The 19,712-nt window shown below is 45.4% G+C and overlaps 1 protein-coding gene across 2 annotated transcripts in view; it reads left to right on the plus strand.

The window, feature by feature from the left end:
* The window catches only part of LOC120909156 (glutathione S-transferase P 1-like), a 37,363-nt gene extending 26,921 nt beyond the window's left edge, over positions 1-10,442 (plus strand). For both annotated transcript variants that reach the window (XM_040320859.1, XM_040320858.1), the window contains 4 exons: positions 5,250-5,337; positions 7,852-7,955; positions 8,047-8,154; positions 10,145-10,442. In XM_040320859.1, coding sequence (XP_040176793.1) covers positions 5,250-5,337; positions 7,852-7,955; positions 8,047-8,154; positions 10,145-10,333 — 489 coding nt within the window. In that variant the 3' untranslated portion in view covers positions 10,334-10,442. The remainder of the gene's footprint in view (positions 1-5,249; positions 5,338-7,851; positions 7,956-8,046; positions 8,155-10,144) is intronic.
* Positions 10,443-19,712: the final 9,270 nt, after the last annotated feature.

The following is a 19,712-nucleotide window of genomic DNA, read 5'->3' on the forward strand; positions in this document are numbered from 1 at the left end:
ATCATTCTCATGTTTGCTGGAGCACGATTGCAGGAAACAAGGGGACCAACCTACTTTGACTCATTTTGATACATATAGGTAGATGGCGCATGATTAGAGCACAATCAATAATCAGAAGATTAACACATCATAAGGACCATGTCAACTTTAAAATTAATAAATAAATGAATAAAAGTCCAATAAACACTAGCGGCAGCAAAATCCTGAAGCAGAAGCGAACTCTGAAAGATATATACAAACAAGAAGGAAAATGCGCCAAACTAAGTGCAGTAAATAAGAATTTAATTGAAAATAATTTTGTACACAGTAAATTGGTTACTCACAAGGACAGTGATAACACAGGCATGATAGGGCAAAACGGCTGGTCCAGTGTCACAGCGTATCATCTGCAGCTACAGGGGCTTCAAAACCGGCTTGTCTCGTCATGGCACCATAGAAGATGGAAGTCCAAAGTATTAGGGAGCCTTTGGGGGACCACAAGAGATCCAGGAGCCGTGGATGCTGCTTCAAAGCGGCGTGCGTTCCAGCGTGGAACGCAACGTATCGCCGTACGACCGGAAGTGACGTGGGGACTCAGGCCAGCCAATGGGATGACGCGTTTCTCAGCCTCTGCTGGTTCATCAGATCCACCGATGGATACCGCAAAAGCTTTAGACTCGGAGTAGAAATATCTCTGGGGATGCTTGGAGGGATATGGCTTCGGCCCCAAATACATTAAGTGGGTTCAATTGCTATATCGGGCACCCACAGCCAAGGTGGTGGCCGTCTCGAATGTTTGACCTCAGTAGAGGCATGAGACAGGGCTGCCCCTATCTCCGCTACTATATGCTCTTGCGGCAGAACCCCTTGCGGTGTCCATCCGAGCAAACCCAGAGATTAGGGGTCTGAGACTGGGCTCCCTGGAAAAAAAAAAAAAATCAGCCTGTATGCCGATGATGCGTTGTTATATCTAGCAGATTCAGGCCCATCTCTGCATACTGCATTCTACACGATCGAAAAATTTGGGATATTTTCAGGATTGAAAATCAATTCTGACAAGTCCCAGATCCTCCCCATCGACTGCTTTCCACCCCGAAATCCCAAACCAGATTGCCACTACCAAGGGTCAATGTCATTAAATACCTAGGGATTCATATATCTAGGTCCCCGACGGACTACATTTCCCTCAATATTGAACCCCCTTCTTTCCATGGTTAAAACCAAAGTACTGATCTGGTCCCCACTTCCACTTGGGATCTGAGGCTGCATAAATAAATTAAAATGGTTTTACTCCCTAAGATGCTATGTTTTGTGGCATACTCCAGTATATCTACCCTTGAAACATTTCAAATCTTTGGAGGCCATACTTAAAGGGTCACTAAAGAAAACCGGGTATAGCGACATAATAGATAAAAACCAATCATAATGTACCTACAGTTTAGTTTAGTTTGTTTTTGTTGTTTCCTGGTTCTCTGATCTACAGAGCCAATAGAGGGCAGTGATGCTTTGTCTAAAACCCCTCAGCACCAATCCAGTTTCGTTTTACAAACAGTAATCGCACCTCCTTGATTAGATTAGTCACCACAGTGAGAAATCTCCCAGTACTGTGGTGATTAGGAAACGGACAACCAGGAAGTGTCCAGAACAGAGAGGAATTACAGCAACATCAAAGCAAAAACGAACAATGAGGACATGAAACCAGGACTGCAGTAAGGTAAAGGAAGCCATTTAGCTAAAAAAAATATTTTTAGTGACCCTTTAAGCCCTTTGTGTGGGGAGCCAATAGCAGTGGCGGAATTATCAGGGTCGCCACAGTCGCAGTTGCGACTTGTACCTGCAGATCCGCCACCAGCCCATATGCCAGTGTGAGGGGCCATCATTATGGCTGTGCTGATACCGGGAGGCCCGCCGTGGCTGCGCTGCCTGGCTGTTCGTTCCGCCACGGGTAGGGGGGCTTTCACCCGCCGAGCAGAGAAAAGACTGTCTCCGAGAGACTCTGCACTGCCACGTCCCGCCCTGCCTATCTAGAGAGACTATAGGGAGAACACTGAAAAATTAAGTCAGCTGACACCACTCGAGCAAAGGGGAGGGGCTCTACCCCGGAGGAAATGCATCCCTGGAGTTACAGGGACAGAAGTAAGTGACAAATTGTAGTGCAAACGATCCATCCCCCAACCTCCACCACCTCTGCTTCTTACTGGTCCCATCCCTACCCCCCCATCACTTCTACAACAGAGGTGATGGGGGGGGGGGGGTGATAGGGATGAGATCAGTGGTGGGGGATGGGATTAGTTAAAGGTGGTGGTGGGAGGCTGCCACCCCCTCAACATCACTGCTGGCACCCCCCCATGTACCACTGCTGGCACCCCCCATGTACCACTGCTGGCACCCCCTCAACAACATCACCGGTGCCATCCTCTTCAAGTACCACTGGTGCCATCCCCCATGTGCCACGCCCAAGTACCACTGCTGTCACCCCCCCCCCCCCCCCCCTCAACTACCACTGTTTTTTTTTTTTTTTTGGGGGGGGGCCTTCGTGATTTCTTGCACCGGGGCCCTGAAGTTTCTAGTTACGCCTCTGGCCAATAGACACACATTAGCATGGCAGACCCTCAAGAATCCGACTGATCTTGGTGGTATGGCCCTCCCTGACTTCAATCTATATTACATTGCATCACAGATGTCACAGCTGTTCCACTTGGATAAGACTGATGGTGAGATTCCTCACCCTCTTATGTCCAAGATGGGCACAGCACACCAAAGACTCGCTATGTGCAATAGCATCGGGCTCGGGAGGGGTGGAACCGGGGACAAATGGGCATACCATGCTATATCCCTACAGGAAAATGTGGGACTTGGCCTTTTCCAAACTCTGTACTCCACAATACAATGACTACTCGCCGATATGTCATAATATGAATCTCCCCGAGCTCACCAAATTACAAGTACATGGTCAACACAGGGGGTATTTTACCTCCATCACCTCCTAGAAAACGGACGCCTTAAACTTTTGCTTTCCTTGGAAGAATTTACACTTCAAAACCGAATGGTTTTAGATTTTTACAACTCCGCGACACAATCGCAATTCCCTGACTCCGTCCCACACCCAGACTCCAATAAACTGATCTCGGCATTTTACAATATGCTTTCCACTCCCATTTCTACCAAAATAGCATATGACCTAATACCCAGATGGGAGAGGGAGGTGGGGCCAATAGAGGATGAGGAGTGGGGGGAGGCGCTGGAGTCCTGTAAAGCAGTGTCTCCCAAGCTATCCGCTTGACTTTCGCAACTTTTTAGCCTACATAGAGCGTACCTCCAGTGGCGTATGGCAGATGTGCCATGGGCGCCACCTGAGGGGGGCGCTGGTGAGTGGCTACAGTCCACACACTGCTCAGAGATGGCTCCCAGCAGCAGAGCACACAGTCGGTGCTCTCCTCTCCTGGGAAGGTCTGGGAAAGATTTTGTGTGTGGGTCAGGTTACTTCCCCCTCTGGCACATCCCACTGTTCTCCCTGTGGGCTGGGCGCTCACACTCCGCGGCTGTGCAGTGTATAGGGGGGGGGGGGCAGCGAGAGGAAGTTGCTGTCTATGGGAAGAAGAGGAGTTGTTACATATCTGTGCCCCTCCCTATTAAAACGATCGTCATGGCAATTACAGAGCGATTCTCTGTGTGTCTCCCTCTTCCTCCTGTAAACTCTCAGCCGCTTGAGGGATAGGAACACAGGGAATCTGTAATTGCCATGCTGATCATTCATTCCTCCTTTTCAACATTTGCAGTCAGGGTCATAATTACAGAGACCGAGCAGCAGCACTTCCACCCTAAGCCCCCCCCCCCCTGTGTGTGTGCAAAACTTCATCTCCAACTGTACTGTGTGGAGAAGTGCACACAGCAGTAAGATGCAGGGGGCTGCATGATAATTCACTGTCCCGACTATCCAAGGCAGGGGGATATTTGCATCTCATCCCAGTTGTTAGCCAATAATGCTTTGTCTGTGTTGCAGCCCCTCCCTCTTCCCCCTCCCACAGTTCCAGGATAAAGACAGAATCAGTCCTCTGCTTGCTGAGGCCATGTGTGGGTTTTTTTTTTTTGTTTGTTTACTTCAGGGAGAGAGAGAAGGAAGTTCTGCAGTCATAGATTTGTGCTTTTAGTGCAGGTGACAGGACCAGCATTCTCTTATCTACTGTATTCGTGTCATGTATTTACTCTGACACTGTACCACCTTAACCTGGCACTACTACCTTAACCTGGCACTGCTACCCTAACCCTATATCACCTAACCTGGCACTTTGTGTTGGTCTATCACATAAAATCATAATAAAATACAATCACCTACCAACATGGCTTTGGAGTGTGCCCACACCAAGAGAACATGCAAACTACATGCAGATCACTTCCTGGCCCAGATTCAAACCAAGTGAGGCAAGTCCCAACCACTAACCTCCTGTTCTCCCTATATACCTGTATAGACTGACCATATTATCTGAAAGACGGGTTTCAAATGTTTTGACAGGGAAGCAAGTTTCAGTGCTTGCCATAGGCGCCATTTTCACTAGATACGCCTCTGCGTACCTCACACCCCTTCAGAGTGGCAAGATACAAACGCACCCACTCTACAACATGTCTGATGTGTGGACAAGATATGGGCACATTTTTTTACCTGATCTGGGCATGCCCTAAGATGCAAGGATTGTGGAAACAAATTGTGACATTACTACACAATGAAATGGGCTCACCCCTAGCATTAGACCCCAAACCATGCCTTATGGGAATGTTACCAGACACAATAGATAAATATACTAAAACATTTCTTCATGAGACTCTGTTTTCAGTTGGGAAAAATCATTGCTAAAAAATGGATGAGACAAACTCCTAAAATAGTTTACTGGAAAATAGAAGTGAGTGCTACCCTGCCGTACAAGAAATGTATATACTAAAAGAGGTTGCCCCAATAAATATAAAGGTATGGGACCATTGGTTTCAAGAGTCTAATACCTGTGCATAACAAAACCACATCAGTCAGAAATGAATGCCCAGACACATTTCTCCCTAGGTAGTCTTTGGATGTATAATGTATTCTTGTGGAACAGGCTCGCATGACGCTGATAATGTATCTGTTGCATTACCTACCCAATGTATAACACTCGCTGTATCAGTTACCAAGTTTGTATGCAAAGTATACTTAACATTTGATCAATAAAAACCTTTGTTCAACATTAAAAAAAAAAAAAAAAAAGTTTGCCTTTCTGAATATTTTCTTTGCTTGTCAGGTATTTGGCCAACTTCCAGGATTCAAGGCTGGAGACTTCACCATATATCAGTCAAATGCCATACTCCGCCACCTTGCTAGGAATCATGGTAGGTTGTTTTTTATGGCACTTTAGAAATCTCTTCTGGCTTTTTAGCCAAATGAAGAAAAAAAAACGGGTGAAAATCTGTTAAGTATTGCTGGAAAGGGACTAGTCTATTCCCTTTTATGTCTACATCTATCAAGTCCTATATTGATAACAAATTTAGGAGGTTAAATTGCTAGCTGTATGTAGTTGTAGAAAAACATGGTTCCCCCCCCCCCCCTTAGCAGTGCGACTTTAAAGGCACAAGAGTATCTTTTTTAGATTTTTTAAAGTTTAATTTTGCCAAAGATCTATATTGTACATATAAAATGGTTGCTCCTATAGCGATTGCTTGGAGCATGGTTGTGGTAATTACAATGTCGTCAGACCCACGATTTAACACCAATCAGGTTAAAAACAAAGGGGAAAGATGTGTATAGTGGCCATCAAATGGGGATATGTGTGAAGAGCCCAACCATTCATCTGTAAAAATGCAACAAATGAAGGTCTCTGAAGGCCCAACAACGTGCACACTGGTCCAAATGGTGTTGCTATGGGGGAGAGTAGAAAACACACACATATAATATAAACCAGTCTTGTCTGTGACCAGCTCCACTCCTTAAAGACTTGCCTGGCAATGCTAGCTCCTGCTGTCCTTTTCTTTTTGTTCCTCCTGTCCATGCTGAAGGGCTTTTTCCTGCACTTGGGCCCAAGGTCAATGCCTATTCCTTGCTATTTCCCCTTTTAGTCTTCCAAGACAGCCTCTGAGACATAGGGCTCCTCCCTCTGGGACAGGAAATGCGTATACCAATATCTTTTAAAGGTGGTCCTCCAGGCCTCCCTCCCTCTTCAGTTATTGTATCCTGCCAGACGGGAAGGAGCACGCTGTAGGAACTTTAGGGAGCTCCATGTCCAGGACTGTCCTAGGAAGAGCTCCTGGCGTTGACTCTCCTCTGCCTGGGCACCCTTCTGTCCTATTGGGGAAGAGCAAAGTTGCCGGCTCCACCGCTGCCGTTTGCTCAGACCTTTTTTGACCCTGAGCCCTGAAAGCACCTGTACCTGTGTGCCTCCGGTACATCTGTGTCCTGGCTGGTGTGCGGGGGATGCTTGGCCGGCCACGCTGATTCAGCACAGTGGAGGATAGCAACACTTTCAGGTTAAGCGCTGGGGGCAGGCTTCTGCGTTCCAGTATGCAAAAGTGACGACAGCTTCCGGTGGAACTCCATCATCAAAGGGCGCCCTGAGACACGGTTTCAGTCTCTTTGGGCGCAGCGGTGGATAACGGGCATCCGGAGCTGTGTGGAAGGCTCGGCGAGGCCATGCAAGCACCCATAATCATGGAGGAAGCTGTGCAAGCGACACTCTGGTTCAGCAGGCTTCCGCCACCTCCCAGGTAAGATGGTGAGGGTGGACCACTTCTTACACTGGGAGGTCAGGGTCCTTGAGACCTATGTATTCCCTCCATGGGTGGGGAACCTGAGGTGATGGGCTGGACACTCCCTAGGCTGACTCGAGCACAGTGGTGGTGTGGGTCAGGGAGGTATTCTGATGGGGGGGGGGGGGGGTTGGCTTTCAGGTTAAAGCCCAGGAAGGGGGTTCTTCTTTCACCTGGGGAGGGAGGAACATGGAGCACGGAGCCTGCTGCCACCCTCGCTTCTACGGCGCCATGATGTAGCTCCTCCCCGTCCTCATGCTCTCCCAGGTCTCTTTTTTTTTTTTTTCTTTTTTTTTTTTATAGTGGTCAAGTCAGCAGGAAGGGTGAGTGATCTACATGCTCTGTCCATTCGGGAGCCCTTTTTAATTTTGGAGGACAGGATCATACTTAAGACAGATCCTAGTTTCCTTCCTAAAGTAGCATCTGTTTCATAGAACCCAGGACATTGTCCTACCAACTTTTTGTCCCACCTCAGAGGAAGATGAGGAGGAATCTTTAAGTTTGTTAGACGTTGAGAAGTCTTTTAATTTATTTAGAGGCCACTAAGTTTCAGGCAATCAGATTCACTTGTTTTGCGGGGGCCTGCAAAGGTTATAGAGCGCCTAAATCGTCCATTGCTAGATGGATAAGTGGTGATCATAGAGGCTTATCGGTTTGAGGGTAGACGTGTGTGTGTGTGTAATATTTTATATATATATATATATATATATATATATCTAAATATAATTTATGTTGTTAATATTCATTTTTAACTCACTGGTGCTGATATTGGGAAGAAATAAGCCTTCTTCCTTTTTATCACACCAGCTTCTCTCCCAGATTCTCCATCTCTGAGCTGGTGAATCTGGAAGGGCTGTGAAATCTTCAGATCTCGGTTTATTAAACTGGCTGTTTGTGACAAAACAGCCATGTGCTGTGAAGAACATGTTCTCTGCTCCTTATCTCTGTTTATTAACCTGGCAATGCTCTGTGATCAGCTGTGATCATCATCATCTCGGCTTATCACGGTTTATTAAACGTACACCTAAGTGTGTTAGATGCATAATACACTGCCAAATGCTGTGGTTGCACTAGGTTTCAAACTTTCTTTCTGTTCTTTCTCAGGTCTGTATGGGAAAACTCCAAATGAGGCTACACAGATAGACATGATAAATGATGGAGTGGAGGATTTCAGGTTGAAGTATCTCCGTCTCATTTATCAAAACTATGTAAGTATGACTTGGCAGTACAGGTTTTCAGCATTAAATCTTCACTCTTAATTGATGTGTTTGGAATGAATATCTATAAACCCTCTTTCAGGAAAATGGAAAGGAAGATTACATAAAGGCTCTTTGCAATGAACTTGGTCATTTTGAGCGCATACTTTCTAAAAATAATGAAGGAAAAGGCTTTCTTGTGGGAGATCAGGTGAGAATCTGAAAGGAGTTTATCAGGAATATCGCTAGTACATTATTTTTGGGGGGGTTGGCTGCTCTGCTTTGCCCAGTCTGCTTCCCTTTTCTTTTCTTTTTTTTGTTTGTTTGTTTTGTAATGACATACTCTCTGAAACCCTAATTGTCATAATGTAGCCACAATACTCAGCAATGGGGATTCTCAACTTATGCCAAGTCATGTCCCATAAACATTTCCTCTTTCTTGTTACCACCAATCTAAAAAAAACAATGCATGAAAGGGCACCGAAGATTAAGCTTTCTAAATATTTGCAGCACTTGGTTTATGTCTGCAAGTTGCCACCTTCATCCTTTGTTTTTTTTTTTTTTTTTTAAATGGGAATCTTTTTAACCACTTCCAGACCTGCGCACGACGATGTACGTCCTATTTTTAAAGATTGATAGCTCGGTAACGGCAGCATCTGCTGCCACAACCGAGGTATCGATCTTTAGTGTGCGCGGTCCGGTACACGATAACGGCGGTCTCCGCGGCGGATTCGCCGCGAGATCGCCGTTATCGGTGGCGGGAGAGGGCCCTCCCGCACCCTCCGCCGCTTAGCGTAGCGGCGGAGGCGATTGGGACCGTTCTGCTGGGGACAAGACTGAACGAAAAATCTCCTTTGCCCGTCCCCATAACTCTGCTGGGCGGAAGTGACGTCAAAAGAACCATTTTTTTTTTTTTTTTTTTGTCATTTGAAAAAATTAGTTTCATTTTTTTTTCTTGCATTTTTTAGTCCTAATTATGAGATGTGAGGTCTTTTTGACCCCAGATCTCATATTTAAGAGGACCTGTCATGCTTTTTTCTATTATAAGGGAATGAATAAGGGAACATTCCTTATAATAGGAATAAAAGTGATCACTTTTTTTTTTTTTTTTTTTTTTTTTTTCAGTGTAAAAAGTAATAAAAGAAATAAGAAAACAAAAAAAAAAATTTTAAAGCGCCCCGTCCCGACGAGCTCGCGCGCAGAAGCGAACGCTTACGCGAGTAGTGCCCGCATATGAAAACGGTGTTCAAATCACACAAGTGAGGTATCGCCGCGATCGTTAGAGCGAGAGCAATAATTCTAGCCCTAGAGCTACTCTGTAGCTCAAAAAATGCAACCTATAGAATTTTTTAAACGTTGCCTATCAAGATTTTTAAGGGTAAAAGTTTGACGCCATGCCACGAGCGGGCGCAATTTTTAAGCGTGACATGTTGGCTATCATTTTACTCGGTGTAACATTATCTTTCACATTATGTAAAAAAATTGGGCCAAATTTATTTATTTATTTTTTATTTTTTTTTATTAAAAAAAGTGAATTTTTTCCAAAAAAAGTGCGCTTGTAAGAACGCTGCGCAAATACGGTGTGACAAAGTATTGCAATGACCACTATTTTATTCTCTAGTGTGTTAGAAAAAAAATATATAATGTTTGGGGGTTAATTTTCTAGCAGAAAAAACTGTTTTAGTCTTACAAACGCCAAATCTGAAAAACACATAAGGTCTGGAAGTGGTTAATAGTGGTCTCTGCTGGCTCGGCTCCAACAATCCCTCCTCGGCTGCCATGGGAGGAGCAAAAGGGAAAAATCTGTGTCCCTTTTAGTAATGGATGTGGATGGTGGCATCAAAGGATGGAGTCTTGGGCCTTTTTGGAATGGCTACACAAGAGTAAACAAGCCTTTTACAAGTAAATGATTTGGTTAAGAGCATTATTTGCAATAAAATGGTTATTGCCAAACATGTGTTGGTGCATTTCTGATGCGTTTTCAGATGGATTCCAGAGAGGTGTGTGTTCATTCCTTCCCTGGAACTGACCGCGCTGGAGTGAACGATGCTATTGGAAGCCATGTAACCTACTTTGCACATGTTTTTTGATGCAGGACTGCATGTGGTGTGAACTGGCTTTTTTCATTTGAACGAAAATTACACTTTATTATATACTGTATCACACTTTCCATAATCTAAATGCAGACTTTTTTTGTCTAGATTTCCTTTGCAGATTATAACCTTGTGGACCTGCTCAGGAATCACCAGGTGTTGGCTCCAGACTGCCTTTCAGGTTCCCCTCTCCTATCTGCCTATGTCACCCGCATCTGTAGCCGTCCTAAGCTTGAAGCCTTCCTTGCCAGTGATGCCCACAAGAACAGACCAATCAATGGCAATGGCAAGCAGTGAAATATGTAATTTGCTATCAGGGCTGTGTCTACAACAATGAGCAAAGAACAGAACAAGGCAATATTTTGACATCTGATGTTTGTTAATAAAAAAAAAACAACAATGTGCAATCAAGTTTGTCCAAAAAAAAAATTTTTGTGTGTAAAATTTGGTTTGATCTTTATTTTTACAAAAAAGTCTGGGTAAAGATCCTCGCTCTCTTTGCAGCATTGGGGTCAACTAATGAAGATTTCCACAAAGTGAAAATGCTGTCTCCTTGGCTAACTTTGGTTATGTGAAGTCTTCCCTTCTCTACATTTGTTCAAAGTAACAGGAACATGGCTGAGGCTGTAAGGAAGCCTTGTCAGTAGTGACTTGTGCCGATAGAGGAACAAATCGGCAGACAGAAATGACAGTTGATGTTTTGGCCCTCACGCATGTTCATTTCATCAAATCTGGCCCTCTTTGAAAAAAGTTTGGACACCCCTGCTATAAAGCAGTGGTGTCCAAACTTTTTTTCAAAGAGGGCCAGATTTGGTGAAATGAACATGCGTGAGGGCCAACCATTTTGCCTGACATTCTTTGAACCATTAAAATTTGATCCAAGTGTGTTAGTTTGAGCACTAATACACTGCTCAACAATAATTCTCTTGCCTTTGTGGCTGTGTGTGAGGGTAAAGAGATGAGCTCAGGCATATTTGGCTATACCGTAGTTATTGGTGTATAATGCGCACCTTCACTTTAAGAGGGAAGTTTCAGGGAAAAAAAACGTTTTAAGCACTGTGAAGCAAAATAAGGGTCCGTGCCCATCTACAGCACCCACCATTGCCAGGAATGCAGCACCCACCATTGCCATCAGTGCATCCTGATGCCCATCCATCTGCAGCATTGGAAGGGACGGAGGGGGCACGGCGGCCTCTTTAATAGAAAGTCCCGCCTCTATTGATGGACAGACCAGTCGTCCAATGGCAGCACAGAAGACGGGACTTCCTATTACAAAGGCCGCCCGTAAACAGAAAAATTCTCCTCCTGTATGTACGGCACTGGTCCCACCTCCTCCCTGGCCCCGGTGCTGGGAGATCGTCTGGGGCCACAAAAGAGAGCTAGAGATTCTATCTTAGTCCAAATAACAAGGCAGGCCGTTCAAAACCGGAACGCGGGCCAGACTTAGGACATGCCTGCTATAGAGGGATATGTTTCATATCTTGAGGTTTACAACCACTTAAAGCGGGGGTTCACCCTTAGAGGGCACTTTTCCCCCTTAGATTCCTGCTCGTTTTTACTAGGGGAATCGGCTATTTATTTTAAAATATGTGCAGTACTTACCCGTTTACGAGATGCATCCTCTCCGTCGCTTCCGGGTATGGGCTTCGGGAATGGGCGTTCCTTCTTGATTGACAGTCTTCCGAGAGGCTTCCGACGGTCGCATCCATCGCGTCACGATTTTCCGAAAGAAGCCGAACGTCGGTGCGCAGTATAGAGCCGCACCGACGTTCGGCTTCTTTCGGCTACGAGTGACGCGATGGATGCGACCGTCGGAAGCCTCTCGGAAGGTTGTCAATCAAGAAGGAACGCCCGCTCCCGAAGACCCATACCCGGAAGCGACGGAAGAAGATGCAGCTCGAAAACGGGTAAGTACTGCTCATATTTTAAAATAAATAGCCGATTCCCCTAGTAAAAACGAGCAGGAAGCTAAGGGGAGAATTTTTTTTTTTTTTACAAATGGGTGAACTCCCGCTTTAAGTCTTGACTCCTGTATGCCATTATCTTTGTCTATGATCTTCACCAGGTCTTGGCATGAAGCAATCTTGGTGTTTGCTGATTCAAAGATAAGTGGGGACAAGAACTTCACAAAAGTATAAAGTAACTTTCCAAGAAGGCTTAGTTTAACCACTTGGTTTCCAGCCCATAGTCAAAATACGTCCTGTGTTTAAAGATGGATATCTCGGTAACGGCAGCAGCTGCTGCCACAACTGAGGTATCCATCTTTAGTGCTGACGGTCCTGTACACGATAACGGCGGTCTCCGCGGCGGATTCGCCGCGAGATCGCCGTTATTGGTGGCGGGAGAGGCCCGCCGCTGTCCCGCACCCTCCGCCGCTTACCGGAGCCGTCGGTAGCGGCGGAGGAGATCGGGACCGTTCGGCAGCTGAGCGGGGTTACGAGTGAAGGAAAAATCTCCTTCACCCGTCCCCATAGCTCTGCTGGGCGGAAGTGACGTCAAAACGTCGGTCCCGCCCAGCGTCTTAAAGCAACATTTTTTTTTTTTTTTTGTCATTTGAAAAAATGACATTTCCTATTTTTATTTTATTTTTTATTTTATTTTTTCTTGCATTTTAGTCTAAATATGAGATCTGAGGTCTTTTTGACCCCAGATCTCATATTTAAGAGGACCTGTCATGCTTTTTTCTATTACAAGGGATGTTTACATTCCTTATAATAGGAATAAAATTGATCAATTTTTTTTTTTTTTCTTTTTTTTGCAGTGTAAAAAGTAATAAAATCAAAATAAATAAGAAAACAAGAGTTTGCGCGCAGAAGCAAACGCATACGCGAGTAGTGCCCGCATATGAAAATGGTGTTCAAATCACACAAGTGAGGTATCGCCGCGATCATTAGAGCGAGAGCAATAATTATAGCCCTAGGCCTACTCTGTAGCGCAAAAAATGCAACCTGTAGAATTTTTTAAACGTCGCCTATCGAGATTTTTAAGGGTGAAAGTTTGACGCCATGCCACGAGCGGGCGCAATTTTTAAGCATGACATGTTGGGTATCATTTTACTCGGCGTAACATTATCTTTCACAATATATAAAAAATTGGGAAAAATGTATTGTTTTATTTTTTAATTCAAAATAGTTTTTTTTTTTTTCCCCAAAAAAAAGTGCGCTTGTAAGACCGCTGCGCAAATACGGTGTGACAAAAAGTATTGCAATGACTGCCATTTTATTCTCTAGGGTGTTAGAAACAAATATATATATATATATATATAATGTTTGGGGGTTTTAAGTAATAGTCTAGCAAAAAAAACTGTTTTAGTCTCGTAAACACTGAATCTGAAAAACAGGCTCAGTAATCAAGTGGTTAAAGTAGAAGGGTGGGCAGCTATATGGCAGATGAGCTTTAATACTGAATTATCTAAAGTAATACACAGAGCTAAAAAAAACATGAATGCAAGTTACTATGTGGAGAATTGAAGATCGGGGGGGAGAAATCTTAGTTTCTAGGTAGCTCGCAATGGCGTGCAATGCCAAGCTGCAGTAAGCAAGGCTAGCAGACTGATATGCATTAAAATGGGTACTGACTTGGGTGGGGGGAACAAACTAAAGTTGCAACTTTACAAAACTCTGGATTTGGCCACATCATGAGTATGCGATCTAGTTCCAGTCACCGATCCTCAGGAAGGATGTGCTTTAACTGGCGAGAGTCCAAAGATGGGCAACAAAGCTAATATGGGGCTGGTGTACCTGGGCTATAACGAATGGCTCTCAACCATGAAACTGCTTTCTCCTGGAGAGGAGATATTTAGGAGGTGATAGTTTTCCTCCCTCCATTTAAAAAGGTAGATCTATCCAAGACCCCCCCTAAATGGGACATGTGGTAACGACAACAAAGAAGGGTGCACCAACCTAGTACGTAACCATATTAATTTTGAAAGGTAAAACCTAGTTGCACAAGTTGGCCAAGAAGCAGTTCAGCTTTAAACTGTCGTTCCGATAACATGCAACCCCATATTGATTTTGGAAATGTGCATATTGGGCAAAGGTATGGGGGACATGACATGCATTTAAATTTTCAATAAACTCAAAGTTTTATTTGAGATTTTAGATCAATTGAAAGGATGTTTGGTGATGACATTTTTCAGAATGGTAAAAAATCTTGCCTTTGGGGCAAAAGCTGTGAAAACTCGATGGTGGAAATGAGAGAACATGGTTTATGACAAGGCTCCAACCTGCAGAGCTGGTTTGGCAACTGCAATAAGAGAAAGTTGGAGCTGGATTAATGAATACGGTTTGTCGATGGCTTGACTTCTGAGGCATGGATTTAAGTGTTATAAAAGCCAGAGGTGTGGGTGTGTTATTTTTTTTTTTTTTTTTCCCTACACAATAGAATGAACATTTTATAAGCTTGGTGCTTCCATACTTTTTGCCAGGGGTTGAAGATTCCCAAGGCAAACTGCAAAATAGACAACTGAAATGTGTTTTCAGATTCTGTACAGCCAGTAATATACAGTATTCGCAGGATCCTGAAAGGAAACCCTTTTTTTCAGATCCTTAAAGAGGAGATTCCCCTCCTCAGAGCATCCTTCGTCTATCTGGAACAAAAACCCCAAATTAGACGCAGCCTTCTCCCAGGTGTCCAGAAATACAGATCTGGCGTTTGAGGACATGGGGGTTCTGTCTGATGTCATGGACAGGAGAATGGATTCTCTATTGAAGAAAACTTGGGACTCTACTATCGGGAATCTAAAACCAGAACTAGCCATTACGGTAATAGCCCGCAACCTGGAACAATGGCTCTCTAAGATTCAAGAGCATATTGAAGCAGGAACAGCGAAGGAAACCATTCTATCTTCCTTCCCTACTATCCTGCAAGGAGTCGCTTATATAGCGGATGCCTCAGCGGAATCAATCCGCATGTCAGCCAGATCGGCTGCTCTGGCTAACTCGGCCAGAAGGGCCCTCTGGCTCAAGACTTGGTCTGGCGATAGCGCCTCTAAATCCAAGTTGTGTGGTATTCCCTTCACAGATGACCTGCTTTTTGGCCCAGACCTTGAAGCAGTGCTAGACCGCATGGCGGACAAAAAGAAGGCCTTTCCTCCTAAACGGAAAGCCTCGCTACAAACAGGAAAGGGGTTTCGTCCGCAAAAACGTAAGGGGGCGTCCAAACCGGCAGGCCAAAAGAGGGTTTGGACCCCCAAGGGCAAAGGCAGAGGTGGAGCGATTTTTCACCCTCCTGTCCAGCCCCCTAAGAACCCATGACTCTCTAGTCAGGGTGGGAGGAAGACTGGGGACCTTTCTCCCGCAATGGGAATCAATCTCCCCAAACCAGTTTGTCATAAGCGGGGGATACCGACTGGAATTTTTGTCTCCTCCCCCCCAGAGATGCCTAATCACCCAACTACCCAGAGACAAGGAGAAGTCCGAAGCCTTGTTGGGGGCTCTAAGGGAGCTAGAGCAGTGTTTCTCAACTCCAGTCCTCGAGGCGCCCCATCAGGTCATGTTTTCAGGCTTTCCATCATTTTGCACAGGTGATTTGATCAGTTTCACTGCCTTAGTAATTAACACAGTCATTTCATCTGAGGGAAATCCTGAAAACATGACCTGTTGGGGCGCCTTGAGGACTGGAGTTGAGAAACACTGAGCTAGAGGATCAGAATGTAATCCTCAGAGTTCCAAGGACAGAGGAAGGAAGGGGATTTTATTCACATATCTTTGTGGTAAAAAAGCCCTCAGGGAAATACAGGTTAATCCTAAAGCCTCTGAACAAATCCATTTCATACAAGAAGTTTCGCATGGAATCGATTTACACAGTCAGAGCCCTCCTTCCCCACAACTGTTTCATGGTATCTCTGGACCTCAGAGACGCATACTTGCACGTTCCGATCGCAGAGTTCTCAAAAATGTCTGCGATTGGCCGTGAACCTAGAGGGAACGATTGTACATCTACAGTTCCAGGCTCTGCCATTCGGGCTATCCTCTTCGCCCCGGATTTTTACCAAGATCTTGTCAAAACCCATAGCGTTTCTGCGGCTTCAGGGGGTGTCCATCATAGCTTACCTGGACGACCTGCTTCTTTTTGCAGCCTCCCCAGAGCAGCTATCCAGGGACCTGGAAGTGACCAAGAAGGTCCTAACAGACCTAGGGTGGTTGCTGAATTTGGAAAAGTCCAGCTTAAATCCATCACAACGTATCACTTACCTGGGGTACCTGCTGGAGAAAGTCAGGAAATTGGACAGAGCAGTGGCTTCCCTCCAAGACAATCGGCAAGTCTCGCTAAGGGTTCTGATGTCAACTCTAGGTCTGTTGACATCTGCCCTCCCAGCTGTGCAGTGGGCAGGTCTTCACTTTCGCCCCCTGCAGGCCTTCCTGCTAAGGGTCTGGGATCACAGCCTAGAAGCCCTAGACTCCTTAGTCCAGGTACCAGTTCAGGTAAAAAGATCCCTCTGGTGGTGGAGGAAGGCCACCAACATAACGCAGGGACGTTTGTGGATTATCCCGGTGTCTCGGGTAGTAACCACAGACGCAAAGGCTGGGGGGCACACCTGGGATCCCTTCCAGCACAGGGTACCTGGGGTCACCAAGATCTGAAAAGATCTTCCAATTGGAAGGAGCTGAGGGCAGTGGGCCTAACCCTCAGGTTCTTTCAGGAAGAACTCCAGGGGCACCACACTCAGGTGAGGTCGGACAATTCGTCGGCCGTGGCCTACTTAAACAAGCAGGGCGGCACGAGCAGCGAAAGTTTGTCGGCCCTGGCAGCAGAGATTCTGGGCTGGGCTGAGATCCACACCCTTTCCCTTTCAGCAGTCTTTCTGAGGGGGGAAAGAAACGTGACAGCAGACTTCCTCAGTCGAAGACAACTGAGGGAGGGCGAGTGGGCCCTCAACCAGGAGGTCTTCCATCTCTTGAACAAGAGATGGGGAACTCTGGAGGTGGACCTCTTCACGTCAAGAGAAAACGCGAAAACCCCGTTTTTTCTCTCTAAACAGGGGAGAAGGAGCTCGGGGGGTGGATGCCCTGTCACAAAGCTGGAAGATGCTATGCATTCCCACCGCCGGTACTGTTGCCAGCAGTTCTGAGAAAATTCCAATCAGAACCACACCTCTCTAGTCCTTGTAGCACCTTACTGGCCCAAGAGGGCATGGTTCTCAGTCCTCAAACAGTTAGCTGCAGAACCACCCTTATTTCTACCTCAACGAGAGGATCTCCTATCACAGGGCCCAGTCTTCTGCCCACAAGTTCACAGGTGGAGGTTAGCGGCGTGGCTACTGAAGAAGCCATACTGAAATCCAAGGGGTTTTCCGAAGGTTTAATTGCCACCCTCCTTAATAGTAGAAAAAAGGAGACCCGCAAAATCTACAAGAAGGTTTGGCTTTGCTTCAACAAATGGTGTGTAAATTGCCCCTGTTCTGTTCAGAGCCCCACAGCTGTCCTAGAATTTCTTCAGTGTGGGGCAGATAAGGGACTTTCAGTTAGCACCCTCAAAGGGCAGGTTTTGGCACTTAGTGCATATTTAGAGAAACCTCTGGCCACCAATCCCTGGGTAGTCGGGTTCTTTAGAGCGCTAACCAGACAGAGACCGGCTCAAGGTCCACCCTTCCCCAGTTGGGACCTGTCTCTGGTGTTACAAACCCTGACGGGTACTCCCTTTGAGCCCTTAGACAATTGTTCTCTAAGGGATTTAACCTTAAAAACAGTATTTTTGGTTGCAGTGACCACTGTTAGGAGGGTCAGCGAGTTAGAAGCCCTATCGATCAGACCCCCTTTTTGTGTTATTTTTCCGGATCGGGTAGTTTTTAAGACCGATCCAGCCTTTCTTCCTAATAGTATTGCCCTCTTTTTGTTCCAGCCCCTCTGGGGAAAGGGAACATCGTTTCAGTACGTTAGATGTTAGGAGAAGTATCCTACATTACTTAGAGTTGACAAAGTCGTTCAGAAGGTCAGACTCACTATTTGTTTTATTTTCTGGAACCAGGAAGGGATGCAAAGCGTCTCGGCGCACTATTGCCAGGTGGCTAAGGCTAAGCATTGGGCAAGCATACACTTTGGCTGGTAGGGAGATCCCTACAGGAATAAAGGCACACTCTACTCGAGCGTTGGCAGCTTCTCAGGCAGAAAGGGCTGGAGCAACGCCGGAACAGATTTGCAGGGCAGCAACATGGTCCAGCTACACCACCTTTGTTAAACACTACAGGGTGGACCTGGTGTCGGCAGGTGAGCAAGCCTTTGGGCGAAAGGTTTTGCAAGCTATAGTCCCACCCTAGTTGGTAAGTTCTCGATTATCCTCTCAATTGTGGGCTGTCCTGAAAGACAGAAAGGGAAAAATAGAGTTACGCTTACCGGTAACGTCTTTTCCAGTAGTCTTTCAGGACAGCCCTGGGTACCCACCCGAATAGAGGAAGTCTCATTTTAAGACCAGGACATGATATTGATATGTAATAGTATGTTATTAACATGTTCTTGTGTCTCCCCAGCTGACCGGAGGTGCTCATATAAAAACTGAGGTCTGGCAGGGGAAGTAAGAAATTTATGGGCTGCCGCAGTGTTTCCTAAAGGAAGAGGAGGAGTCTATCTCAATTGTGGGCTGTCCTGAAAGACTACTGGAAAAGACGTTACCGGTAAGCGTAACTCTATTTTTTTTGTAAAAGCTATAGATTTTGCGCAAACCAATCGTTAACGCTTATTGCAATTTTTTTTTTTAACCAAAAATACGTAAAGTAAAGTAAAAAATATTGATTTTTTTTTTCAAAAGTGTCACTCTATTTTTGTTTATAGTGCAAAAAAATAAAAACCGCAGAGGTGATCAAATACCACCAAAAGAGAGCTCAATTTGTGAGGAAAAAAGGACGGCAATTTTGTTTGGGAGCCACGTCGCACGGCCGCGCAATTGTCAGTTCAAGCGACGCAGTGCCGAATCGCAAAAAGGGGCAAGGTCCTTAACTTGCATATTGGTCCGGGTCTTAAGTGGTTAAGATGCATGTCCAAAAGCCTTTTAAAAATATCAATACTCCCTGCTGATGCCACCAATTGTGGAAGAGGGTTCCACATCCTTGTTACCCTGACAGTGAAAACCTCCCTGTGCAGTTTAAAGGGTCACTAAAGGATTTTTTTTTATTTAGCTAAATGGCTTCCTTTACCTTACTGCAGTCCTGGTTTCATGTCCTCATTGTTAGTTTTTGCTCTGATGTTGCTGCAATCCTTCTCTGTTCTGAACAGTCTGTTTCCTGATGAAAAGTCATGGGAGCTTTCTCTCTGTGGTCACTGTAACGGACATATGCATGCTGCCGGGACATCGATAATCTTCATGCAAGGAAGGACTACAAGGAACTGCATGGCTTGTCACAATTGGATGTACCACATTGTATTCTGAGCTCAAAGGGTTAATTGGACAAGTCTCTTTCACTGCTGAATGCTAATGTTCTCTTCGCATAGCTAATGAACTCTTTTGTGGAGGTAACAGCCCCCTGTGAGGTGTATGCTGATGGGGATTATGTGTGAGTGATAATTGTTTTAAAGGTTAATTGAATTCTATTGTCTGATCAAGCTAAGTTGAGGAGCCGAAACGGCTAGCGGCTGATTGGCTCAAGGGAAGGTCATTCTTTCAAAGTGTGTGTATTGAAGGCCCCCTGGGTGGGGGGGGAGTGTCATTTGTTTCTGTACAGTTTGTAACCAGATATAAGGAA

The sequence above is a fragment of the Rana temporaria genome, chromosome 8 (assembly GCF_905171775.1).
Source record: "Rana temporaria chromosome 8, aRanTem1.1, whole genome shotgun sequence".
NCBI lineage: Eukaryota > Metazoa > Chordata > Amphibia > Anura > Ranidae > Rana > Rana temporaria.